The sequence below is a fragment of the Onychomys torridus genome, chromosome 2 (assembly GCF_903995425.1).
Source record: "Onychomys torridus chromosome 2, mOncTor1.1, whole genome shotgun sequence".
NCBI lineage: Eukaryota > Metazoa > Chordata > Mammalia > Rodentia > Cricetidae > Onychomys > Onychomys torridus.
Window position 1 is genome coordinate 113,361,302 of NC_050444.1, and position 12,168 is coordinate 113,373,469.

At 38.3% G+C, this 12,168-nt stretch overlaps 1 protein-coding gene across 1 annotated transcript in view; it reads right to left on the bottom strand.

Moving 5' to 3' along the window:
• Positions 1–1,105: 1,105 nt before the first annotated feature.
• Positions 1,106–12,168, bottom strand: part of C2H1orf87 (chromosome 2 C1orf87 homolog) — a 75,325-nt gene continuing 64,262 nt past the window's right edge. The window contains exons 9-11 of the mRNA XM_036180085.1: positions 8,853–8,926; positions 5,558–5,765; positions 1,106–1,266 (exon numbers count right to left, since the gene is read on the bottom strand). Coding sequence (XP_036035978.1) covers positions 1,106–1,266; positions 5,558–5,765; positions 8,853–8,926 — 443 coding nt within the window. The remainder of the gene's footprint in view (positions 1,267–5,557; positions 5,766–8,852; positions 8,927–12,168) is intronic.

Here is a 12,168-nt window from a genome sequence, read left to right on the forward strand (position 1 = left end):
AAGGCAGGTCTAGGAGTTCCAGAAGTTAAATTGGCAAAAGCTAACGAGTTTATATTAATAGATCTAGGTGCCTTTGTTCTTGAAAGTTTGTTCATGAGATGTTGTCATGAGACACTTCACTAGAAATGGACAATATGGCATGCTCAGAGGTCATTCTGTTCGATTGTTTCCTGACATGTTCTAACTTATTCATCTTATCACCCATACTATTCAAGGTCAGCATCCAGATCAGTTTGCATTAGTTACGATCCTGGGGACATCTTATCTCTGAAGTCCTCAGTGAACCTATGGTTACCTCTGTTGTACTTAGGAAGAGAAGAGCCTGAGAACATGTTCAAGATAGAACTCTGTGGTTGATGGAAACTCTACCCTGAGAGAGCAGAACATGTTCCGAAGTCTAATCCTCGGCATCCTTTCTTGAAACTTCTCTCAGGGATTCTGGGAAATATCCCTGAAGACACGGCTCACATTGCCCTGTAGAAGATGATGGACTTACATAGAAAACTCTAACTTGAAATTATAGTCCTGATTACTGTTCAGTATCAATACTTTTATTTTTCTTATAGTGTAAATCCTTCCTAGAATAGTGATCAGCATATGGACCTAATTATCTACATGGGGAATTATGTATTGGAGCCCTCAGGAATCTGAGACAGTAAGATTACAAGTTGAAAGTCAATCTGGACTATATAATTAGACCCTGTCTCAAAACCAAACCAAACAAAAAAATCTATTGAGGGCTCCTCTGCATCAGACATTCTCGTGAGTCAACACCATTCTGCATGCTTTTTGACACATGAACTCATGTTGTTTACAAAGCCAGTTTGTTGGCAATGTAGAAAAATATTAAACACATTGATAATAAGCACTATAAGAACAGAAGAGCCCTTTAAGTGATTGGTCTCTTGTTACATCAGAAGAAAAAGTAGATTTCTCTGATCATTGTGAATGGCTCCTCATCATAGCCAAGTCCAAGTCAAAAGTGGCTAGAACATTTGTCTCAGCTCAAAAAAAGCCTCTACCCTAGCACTCAGCCTGAGGAGAAGCATAAGTCCAGGTAAAGGGGAAATGAAAGAAACATTGCTCTAATAGTGCATGCTTGTTCTCACAGCTCCTTTAAATACCGCAGTGCTGGCTCCAAGATTACATCTTCTCCAGAACGGAACCTCCGCAGAGCCTGGTCAATTCTCCGAGGACTCAGGGACAAGTTGTAAATGAGATTGTAGTTGTGTATGAGGCGTCTGGCTCTCTCCTTCTCCAAAACTCCTGTGATGCCATTGGTAGAATAAGTTTTTTTTTTTTTAAATGAGGAAGTGAAAAATTAAGGAAAGATATATGTTAGCCTGAATGAGTTGTAGGTAGATGCTAAACACTAATATTCTAAGACTTTAAGGTTCTTTAAATTGACTTAAGATATTTAGATTCTTAGATATGCTTATAGACCTTAGGAGGTGACTTTGGGGTAAAATAAAGCAGATGAGTCCAGTAACACCATCTGTATGTTCTAAGGAATTTAAGCTCATTCTATCTATACATTTTAGGAAAAATTTTCAAGGAAGTGGGGTGCCTGTTAAAAGCATTCCTAAATATCCTGGCTTCTTTTATTATAAAAGTACCTATGGATGTTTCAAAACACGTAGACATTGAACTGCTCCTTCCTGACATTCTCCTGTGACTCTCGCCAACTAACCTGTGTGACAGAAGTGTGGATGCACAGCAAGCATTCTGTCACCCATATGTCAGATGCCTCAATGACGAAGTGTCAGCATGCTTTCTGCATGAAGGTTGGGTGATAGTGGCAGAGAGGACTGTAAGTGTGGATCACAGTATCATTAATGATCACTAACTGGTTCAGAAGCCTGAATTAGAAGCTTAAATGTGTTAGATGCTGCACTTAGAATACAGAGAAATAATTCTGTTGTCTATGGAAGTTCTCCAAATCATGAGGAAGATAAGTTATACAAAAGATTCACTGAAGTGGAACAATAAATACAATAATGAATGTTTTCCTACAAAAGAGCCCATATCTGAAGCTTTATTCCAAGCATTTTACATTATTTATTTATTTATTTATTTATTTATTTATTTATTTATTTATTTGGCTCTTACCATGACCTATTTAATAAAGGGAAAAACTGACTCATAGAGTTGTTCAATCATTTGCTTAAGCATGCTCAAAGTTAACTACTATGTCACATAAAATGAGGGTAAGAGATTAAATGTGGGTCATATTATCTGTTAATTGTGTTCTTTGAACTGAGAAATATATGCCATAAAGTGACCCATCTCCCAAAAAAAGCTTTCCAATGTCTTTAAGGATTAAAGGAGGTGCACACTTTAATCCCAACACTTGGGAGGCAGAGCCTGAGTTTGAGGCCAGCCTGTCTACAAAGCAAGATCCAGGACAGACACCAAAACTACACAGAGAAACCCTGTCTCAAAAAATCAAAAAATAAAAAAAAAAAATTAAAAAAATTAAAAGATGCCTCTCTTGTGTCCTGGTCAGTTTTAACTTTCAACTTGATACAACCTGGAAGAATATTAGTTAGGAATTATCTAAATCATTTTAGCCCATAGGCATGTCTTTGGGATTTTCTGGATTGTTGATCAACATAGGAAGATCCACCTCATTTAGGAGGCAGCTGGTTCTGAACAGTCTTGAAGATGGGGAACATTAACTGATAGAGTCTGGGTTTGAATCTATATCTCTTGATCAAAATAAGCAAATCATCATTCTCCTTCTAGTATGTCTTGAATACTAGATGTAGTGAGACATCAGGAAGACCTAGGTTTGAATTATAGATTAGATTCCTATTGGCTTCTATGTTATCATTTTGAACTTGAGTTTTTCCTCTGCAAAGAAGGGCATTAGCCCTTCATATTCTGACCAAAATAAAAATTTAGAGAGGAAAATCATGAAATATTCAGGCCCATAGAAAGAATGTCCTTTAAGGCATTCTGCCCCTTTGACTTTATATTTTCTATTTAGACTTTGGTTCACTGGGTGAATTCTTAGTACACCATTTGCTCTTTCTTTAGAATACTTGTCATTCCTTGTTCCTTCTCTTCAAGGCTATTTTCTTCACAACCCCCATTAGTGGATAAGATCAGTAGGTTCCCAGAAACACTGATTTGATGATGGATGGTCTGCCTGGATCCTGGATAGGGAATGCACTGGCCTACTTAGCTCCTTGCACATAATAAAGAACAGTGAGTCATCTGTGGGCAGAGCAGGTGTTGTCAGCTCCACATCTAGAAAAGGCCTTCATGGTTTGTGAAATACTGTGGCTAATGAACCAACAGCGTGACCTTAGTTAATCCTCTTTCCCATTAAAGACAGTTGTAGATGTTCCCAGATCTGGCTGATACATTCTTTGGCTGTTGAGCAACTAGCAAATTTCATAGAAACGGAGAAAACAGGCATAAACAGTGAAGGGGGCATGAAAAACCCATCTCAAAGCCATCAGAATCTGTCCCCAAAGTCAACAAAACTACATTTTTTCCCTTAAACTGTTTCATTCCTATGAGAAAAGTCCAAATCTTTGGGGAGTTTCTTAGCAACTAAATTTAGGATCCAGCATCCATTATCATGATTTGACATTTTATTTAGGAATGCCTTTTCTTTCCACACAGTATATAGCTAGGCTCAAGGTTGCTTCAATAACCTTTTAATCTCCCTTCTTCCCCAGAGAAATCCTCCACAAATGATATATCTCAGCTTTCCTGATAACCTTCTCTGGTTGAACTTTTGATGGATTCTGGTAAAGAAGGAAGCCTTATCCTAGCTCCCAGGATTCATGGTAGAGTCTCAACTTCAACATGCATCTAATGATCTAATGTCATCTTCCAGGTTTGTCTTGTTTATTCTTTTCCCTGTCATGAGTGAGCTCAACTCCTAACATTTGAAGAAGATGGTTTCAACTTAGAATAAGTTGTTAATATCACCAAACATTCCTTACATCATGTTTCAGGTCCAGCTCTGCCTTCCCATTACTGTCTCTGGTACTTCTGTTGACATTATATGCTAAGTTTCCTTTAGTATCTTGTCTCTTTCTTTTTTATATTAGCAATTTCAGTTGATATATATTTATGGAATACCATGTGATGTTCTACTAAAAATAAACTTTGTATAATTTAATTGGAGTAGGCATATTTACTTCAAATATTTATCATTTCTTATTAGGAAATTATCCAAAATTCCTTCTTTTTAGATGATTTGACATACATAGTATATTAGAACTCCTTTCTCATATTTAATAGTAACTGAGCACCTGATGTGTTTCCTTTGACTACTTAATTTTCAATCCTTCCTTCAATCATAAAATTTTATTATGTATTATCTCTTTACTTTTCCTTTGTAATGCTATTAACTACTGTGAGTCTCTGCACCTTACCTAGAAGTCTGTCCTTGGGGCCAGAAGCTGTGACTCATGCTTTCTTGTTTTCTTCCTGGTCTAGCCTCTAACACAGCTCTGGGGTCATTAATACAATTTTAATAATTATTTCATCATTCAGCTAGCTTAATCTTGTATGTGAAGTTTTTAGTTTTGTCTAAATTTCTTTTTCTTCCCCCTTTCACATAATTATTAAAAATCTTGGCATAGTATGCAATTATATTTCAGGAAGTCTAAAATTGTATTAGAAATCCAAAACAGAAAAAAAAGAACATACAATGATAATGAAGACATCACTATTTTCATATGAATGCTTTTACAGAGCATATTTGCACTCAACCTTTAGTGATCATTTTTAACATTAATAAATCCTTTGCTGATCCCACAAAAGGATTCTTCTTTCTCTGAGTGCCCACATGGCACAATATGAGTACATGTCACCTTGTATGTTATATTTAGTTATTTATACTCATGCAATAATTTATTTTCTCCAAATTAAAGAAACACTCTTCAAAAAATTATGCTTGTATTAGGCACTAGAAAAAAGTATAGTCTACTAGTGAGAGAGCATGAACTGTCAAGCAAAAAAATACATGGTATCAAATATGATGGTAGATATTAAAGAATCTGGCAAAGCCAGATGAAGTCTGACCTAGATCTGTCTCAAGCCCCAGAGAACAGTGATTAGATTCAAGTATAAATAATATTGTGGCAAAAGAGACCAGACCGACAGACGACTCAGACAAATGGGAAAGTAAGGCATATTTGAGGAAAGGCAAAAAGTGACCCATTATGACTGTGTGAGGAACGCTTAAAAAAATGTACAAGGGACATCTCAGGTCAATAGACCCTTTATTTTTGATTTGCTAAGTATTTTGGAGTTTATCATGGAAGCAAAAAGGAGTTAAGGGAATTACAAGAATGAAGTATGTGTTTGGCGGGCAAAAAAGTAGAGGTAGGGATAAGAAACACAATGCCATTTTCAGTCACCTTGGTGTGGGGAGGCATTCTTTGACTTATCTCTGTGTTTTCTGATTCTGCCAGGCATCTGTTTTCTAGATAAAATGTATCATTGACATATAAAATGAAAACAAGCCAGCTATTCATGTATAAGTTAGAACACAATAGAGATAGGTTAGTGGGCTTTGGAATTCATACTTTACCAGTGTTGCTAAGGTCACATAAGTAGAGGGCATTTTCCAGCTTTCTGAATCTGTCTATCCAGAGCTCAGGTTGTTCAGCATCCTTCATCATGGCCGGACTCAAAACAGGCTGAGAGGCTGGCCTGTTCTTAAAGGAGTTCCTTGGATCTGGTGGGACTGAAGTCATAGTGGTAGAGTTTTCTTGCCATGGATTCTCTTCTGGAGTTTTCTAGCAAAACAACATAAGCATCTCACTGGCACATATTCACTATCCAGAGCTTCTCTAGACTTTTGGCTAAAGACGAGGCCATACAACCAGAAAGATTTATTGCATGGTCTGCCTTTGGAAAACAAGAAAGAGTCTAACAGATTTGGCAGCACAATGCTCTATCTGCCAAGTTTTTGCTGAATGCAAACATGACAAGTTTTTGTTTCTTTGAGAAAGATGACATCATCATTTTTGTTCAGTTTTCTGCTTTGAAACAGGCAAAGGACTTGGGGCCTGGCTGACAGACCTGATATAATTCTCTAAAGGGTGCTAGAAGAATCTGCATGGAAGGGGCTTCTGGGAAAAGCTACTATCTCCTCAGGTTTTGTGTTGAATGAATGACTGGCACAATAATAATGCCACCCTTGGCATGTAGGCCTAGTTTAAAGAATATCTAAGTTTCTCTCTGACTGTAATTATAATAACAGAAATGGAAGCTCAGAGAGGACAAGAGACTTGTAAGACTGGGCAGGCCTCATATTAGACCCCAAACTATAAGCAGGGCATACAAGTGATACCTAGATCACTTCAGTATTCAAATCTCATGTCCACTACAGAACAAAAAAGTGCTTTTATGATAAAATAGGTGAGTGAGACCCCTTGGTGCCAAGTAAGGCATCCTGACAGCTTCAGTGTATGAATGTCTGTGGCCTCATCAGCACTGTTCTGGTCTTCAGGTAAATTTGTCTCCTGCCTTTCCAGTCCATGTGATTATAGGAAGAAACACCATGTACTATTTGCATGGTTTGAGGCTGGGCATCCAGTACACAACAAGTAGTGCAACTATTGTCCAGCAGAAAAGGGGCAGGGAACATGATGCTCACAATAAAGATAAGGAAGCTTGCCCATGTTTGACTCCTTGGTTTAGTTTATGTTACACTTCTGTCCATAGTTAACACAGTAAAAAGTTCCTGTTTTTCTGTTAATTAAGCTAGTAGAGTTGATTCTGTTCATTGCCATCTAAAATGTGCGTAACTCACCATAAAACAATGCCTCTGACTGGCACCATCTGCATTTCCTTGACCTTCAGATATCTGAAGCTTTGCAGTCTTTCTCCAATGTCAAACCTCTCATGTGTAAAGAGTGAACACCCCAAACTCCTGCAGAAGAGCGCCTGTAATAAGCTTGCCTCTGAGTTGGATGACAGACATGGATGAGGTTGCTCCCGGGGAATGTGAAGAATTCTTTGTTTGAAATACTAGAACACTGTGTGAAATCACACTGACACAGTTGACAGGCAACTGGTAAGTTTTCAGGATGAATATAAAATAATTCTGTTTTGATAAAATTAATTTGGGGACAAAGAAAATTTTCATATAGAGAAAAACAATTATTCTGATGCATTTTTTTTTTTTTTTTTAGAGCTTTGGGCAACTTTAGAAAGGGTGAACGCTTTAGAAAAAAATCTATTCATTTAATGTACTTACTTACATACACAGATTGTTTTTATATAAAAAGTTCAATTTTATTTATTTTTTAAAATTTCTTTGGCTACATCCCCACTCTCTGATAAAGACAAGGAGAAGTAGACACATGTGTCAACCCAAATTAGGCTCAGTAATGGAACAAGTAACTAATGTACTCTCTATCACTTTTATGTACCAGGAGAAGTCCAAATTCCTTGCTTGGGCCAAGGGATATTAATGTTCTTTTTGCTTATTTCTCTGCTTATCCCTTTCAGTCTTACATAGGTATCATTTTTTCCAGGCACATAAAACCTGACAACTGGATATTCTTTTTGTCTTTATCTCTTTATAAAGTCATTCCATTAGTTACATAAGCCCTTTTTGATGCATGTACCTGGAATGGTTGGGCTCCTATGCCACTTGCAAGACACATCTCACATTCTGCTTCTTGTACTGCCTTCCCTTACAGCCCACAATGGCAAGAGTTTATTCTTTGTCATCCATTTGCCTGTCCAGGCACTCACCACTGAATACTATGTATGTCTAAGTATCTATTGCCTAGAGATAGTTATTGATATACCCTTAAGGTGATAGGAGATAGTTATTGAAAAATCCCAAAGGTCTAGTTAGTGCCTGACAGAAGTTCTCAATACATGCTTGTTGAATAAATGTCAAAGAATGAATGAATGAATGAATGAATGAATGAATGAACATATGGATGAATTATTTTCTCTGGTATCATAGGAAAGTTGTTTTATCAACTGCCTGCTTCATCTCCTTTTTTAAAAGTGGGGCAATGAAGGCTTACTTGTACAAGGATGTGAGAAGAGTCAATTATTACAGAAATGCAAAACAACCCTTCAACAGGAGGCAAAATAAAAGAGCAAAATGAATTTTTTTTTACAATCTTATTCACAACAGACTTAACACTCAAGGAGAAAAGCATTTGTGGTTGTTTTCTTCATGGCAAGATGCTTGCCAAAATGGATACTGTTTTCTAAAATATTTCCATGTGTGAAGTGCATGAAGAGGCCTCACATCATTTTAAGACAAATTATGTTCTAATCCTGACCTTTCAAAACAACAATAGAGAAACTCATGCTGCTTTTCAATTTTTCAAAAATCTTCTGGCTAAATTCTGAGACTATTAAGATGGAGTTTTAACCATTTGCTAGATATTTATTTTCATCTTCCTTGTTTTACTTTCAGAGAACTTGTTACATTTTTAAAAAGTGATCCCTTGGGGAAAGGTCACCCTTGGGTACTGGAAGCTGGAGTTAAGATATTAAAATGGTTTTCTGACCACCCTTTAATTTGATGACAGTTGTTGGTCACACGTTTTGGAAGCTCAGTTGTACACATGCTATAAGAACAATTGCTTGGGGCATAAGGCAAGCCCATCAATGAGCAAGGGCAAGAGACTTCCACATACTAACTAGAATGCGAGTTAAACCATATTCTAGGAGTTGATCTGCCTTCCTTTTCTGCGTGAAGCAGGTCCTAAAGACAGTCTGACACTGAGGTATAGGATGGAAATAAAGAACCCATGGGGGATGGTTGGCTTCCAGCCCAACAAGAGGTAGGAGTTTGGGGTAGGGGTCCTCAAAGCCCTCCCCAGAATGCCGCATGCCCAGCTGTATACCATATGTTCAGTTTTGCTTTGGGGTCTCTCAGGGACTTCAACCAAGTCCCCTGGGGTTTTCTTTTCATTCTTTCCTAAACAAGAAAAAGAGATAAAAAAGGGTTGAATTTGACATACATATTTAGCATATATATACACGTGAGGCAAAGGCAAGACTGTGGTTCTGTTGGGTGGTTTGCATTGTGTTAGGCAATGGGGACACTTGGTGGATAAAAGGCCAGGTTTCTACCCGTGGATTTCAGAATAAGGGAGGGGATGATAAATAGTTTCTCAAACAAATTACTTCAACACAATATCATACATATCACAGATAGGAAATATAAGGGAATAGGAAAACATTTAAACTTATTTAGAATCAGTAGAATTGGTAGGGAGTGATTCTTGGAGGAAGTGAAGCAAATCGATTATTGGAGGGATGAGCATTTGGACAAAGGCAGTGTGATGGTGCCTGCAAAGAGGAGGTGTGGATCAGCCAGAGTATAACCCAAGGAAGGCACTGAATCAGAAAGGTCTATGTAGCTTAATGAGGCTGACAGCCTCTTCCTGCCACTCTGCCTCTTAGAATGCAAGTTCTGCACCCTCTTCCCCATCAGGTGTGTGAATGCTTCCCATTCCCAGGCTGTAGGCTGTTGCCTTCATGGATAAAGACAACTTGCTTTAGATGAAGAACAACCTTCTGCTCAGTACTCCCCATCTTATGGACTCTAAATCCCTGTGACTATCACATAGGGCCAAGTGAAATTTAAATAGGTCACTAACAAACATACAATTGTTCTCAGTTGGGCCTTACTACTTTTAATAAAAATGAATGCATAGTAGACATGGGTATACATGTTTGTGTGTGTGCATATGTGTGGGTACACTATGAACATGAGTACATGTGAGTGTAGAGGCCAGAGGCATCTTCCTCAGGCACTCTCTATCTTCTATTTTTGAGACAGGATCTTCCCCAGAATTTAGAGCTCACCAATTAGCTAGACTGACTGCCCAGCAAGCTCCAGAGTCCTTCTTGTATCTGCACTCTCAGTCCTGTGGTTATAGCCATGTCCTGCCCTGCTGGGCCTGACTTTTTTTCTTTTCTATAGGTGTTGGGGTGCTCCTGTTTATACAGCAAGCACTTTACCAACTGAGCCATCTCCCCAGCTTTTCTTCAATTTGTTGAGGGAGAAGACAATGCAACAATGCAATTTCATATTCACTTGAAGCCTCAGCACCCAGCATGAAAATAGTCCTCACTGCTTGCTTATAGATGAATGACTATGCACTTTTAATAAAGTTTGGAAAATAAAGCCACTAAATGTGTAGTTCCTTTCCCCAATTACTTTTCCATTCCTCTGAGAACAGGGATGTATCTCTGTATTTCTTTAACTACAACCTACCCAGATATATCTTTATAACCAACCCAGATACCATAGAATAAACTTCAACCAATACAGTGGTAGCTTGAATGTAATTGACCCCCATAAGCTCATAGGGAGTTACACTATTAGGATATGTCACTTTGTTGGAGGAAGTGTGTCACTATAGGGTCTCAGATGCTCAGATCACACCTAGTGTCTCAGTTCATTTCCTGTTGCCTGCAGATCAAGATGTAGAATTAAAAAAAAAAAAAAGATATAGAATTCTTAGCTTCTTCTCCAGCACCAAGTTTGCCTGTATGCCACCACCATGTCCCACTATGATGATAATGGACTGAACCTCTGAACTGTAAGCCATCCAATTAAATGTTTTCCCATATAAGAGTTACCATGGTCATGATGTCTCTTCTCAGCAATAGAAACCCTAACTAAGACAGATGCTTATTGAAGGCTCTGATGGCAGTCCCTTCGAGGCAAATCTGAATTAATCAGTTGAGAACTTAAGTTATTATGGGAACCCATGAACACCTACTCACACTGAGATCTGCTCATTGTACCACATTTGTGAAAGAAAATATTTTTTTCTTTATTGCAAGAGGAAACACTCAGCTTACTCTGACAGAGACAGACAGCTAAAGGGACTCTGACTGTTGTGTATGGCAGAAAGGCAAACCTAAATACTAACCCTGTACTTTCCTTTTACCAACTGTGAACTTTTGGACCAGTTCTTTCATTTGTGAAAATCTAGGAACTTGCAGTAATACCACTAGGTTAAAGTCATTTATGTAAAATACTCAACAAGAGAAGGTGTTTAACATTAGGCAAAACCTCATTTCCCCACAGGAAAGGATTTACCATACAGCATGCCAAACATTTTCCTGGGCACAAGCTAATACATGGCACTTCTTAGAATGTGACCTAGAACTGAGACTTGTCTCTGTCTAGCTCTTGCTTGCTGTCTGAGTCTTTCAGTATTCCCTTAGGAGAATATACAAAAAGTCTACTCAGTTTATTTTAAGCACTGCTTCCCTTTGTCATATCTGATTGCATATACAAAGGTAATCGCTTGCATATGCAAACATTGTTTGAAAGACCTGTGCTGGAGATCTCTTTTTCTACTTCTCCCTAACACAGAAGGAAGGGTAAATGAGAACCACCTGTCTAGTCAGCCAGAGGAAGATTTGCACTGGGGGAAATCAACCCCACTGGCTTCTAGGAGTTTCCAAGCATGGGAAGGACCAGGTTGTATAAGGCTGCTAGGAGATTGTGATGTTCATATGTATACTCATCCCCTCCTGTTTGCTCCCACTGACTACTGAAATCAGTACTGTTTGGTGCTGTATATTAGACCAACTTAGGGGCTTAAAAATGACCATTGTGAGCCAGTCAGTGGTGGTGCATGCCTTTAATCCCAGCACTTGGGATGCAGAGCCAGGTAGATCTCTGTGAGTTCGAGGCCAGCCTGGTCTACAAAGTGAGATCCAGGACAGGCACCAATACTACACGGAGAAACCCTGTCTCAAAAAAACAAAACAACAACAACAAAATGGCCATTGCACAAATGATTCACGAGACAAAATTAAATCCTGATTTCAGCTGAGGAGAACCCACCATAGTACTTTTAAAAAGTATTCTCTAGGTGATTCTAAAATGGAACAAGTTTGGTGGCATTTGACTGAAGTAAAAGCTTCTGGGCTCTAATGAGTGAAGCTTGTGTGATCAGCAAACTAACATACATCAAATGTTTATCAATGGCAGACATTTCCTACATCATCTAAAAAACAACTCTGCAAGGTGGAAATTATCTCTATTCAACAGATGGCCTAACTAAGAAGAAGAAAATTTCAGTTGTCTGCTAATACCAGAGGTGGCTGTAAATCACCTTTTGTCTGTTTAGCTTCTAGCCATCACTCATTCCCAGAGATTCTCCCCTTCCTTTTCCCCTTTTGGTGATAGAA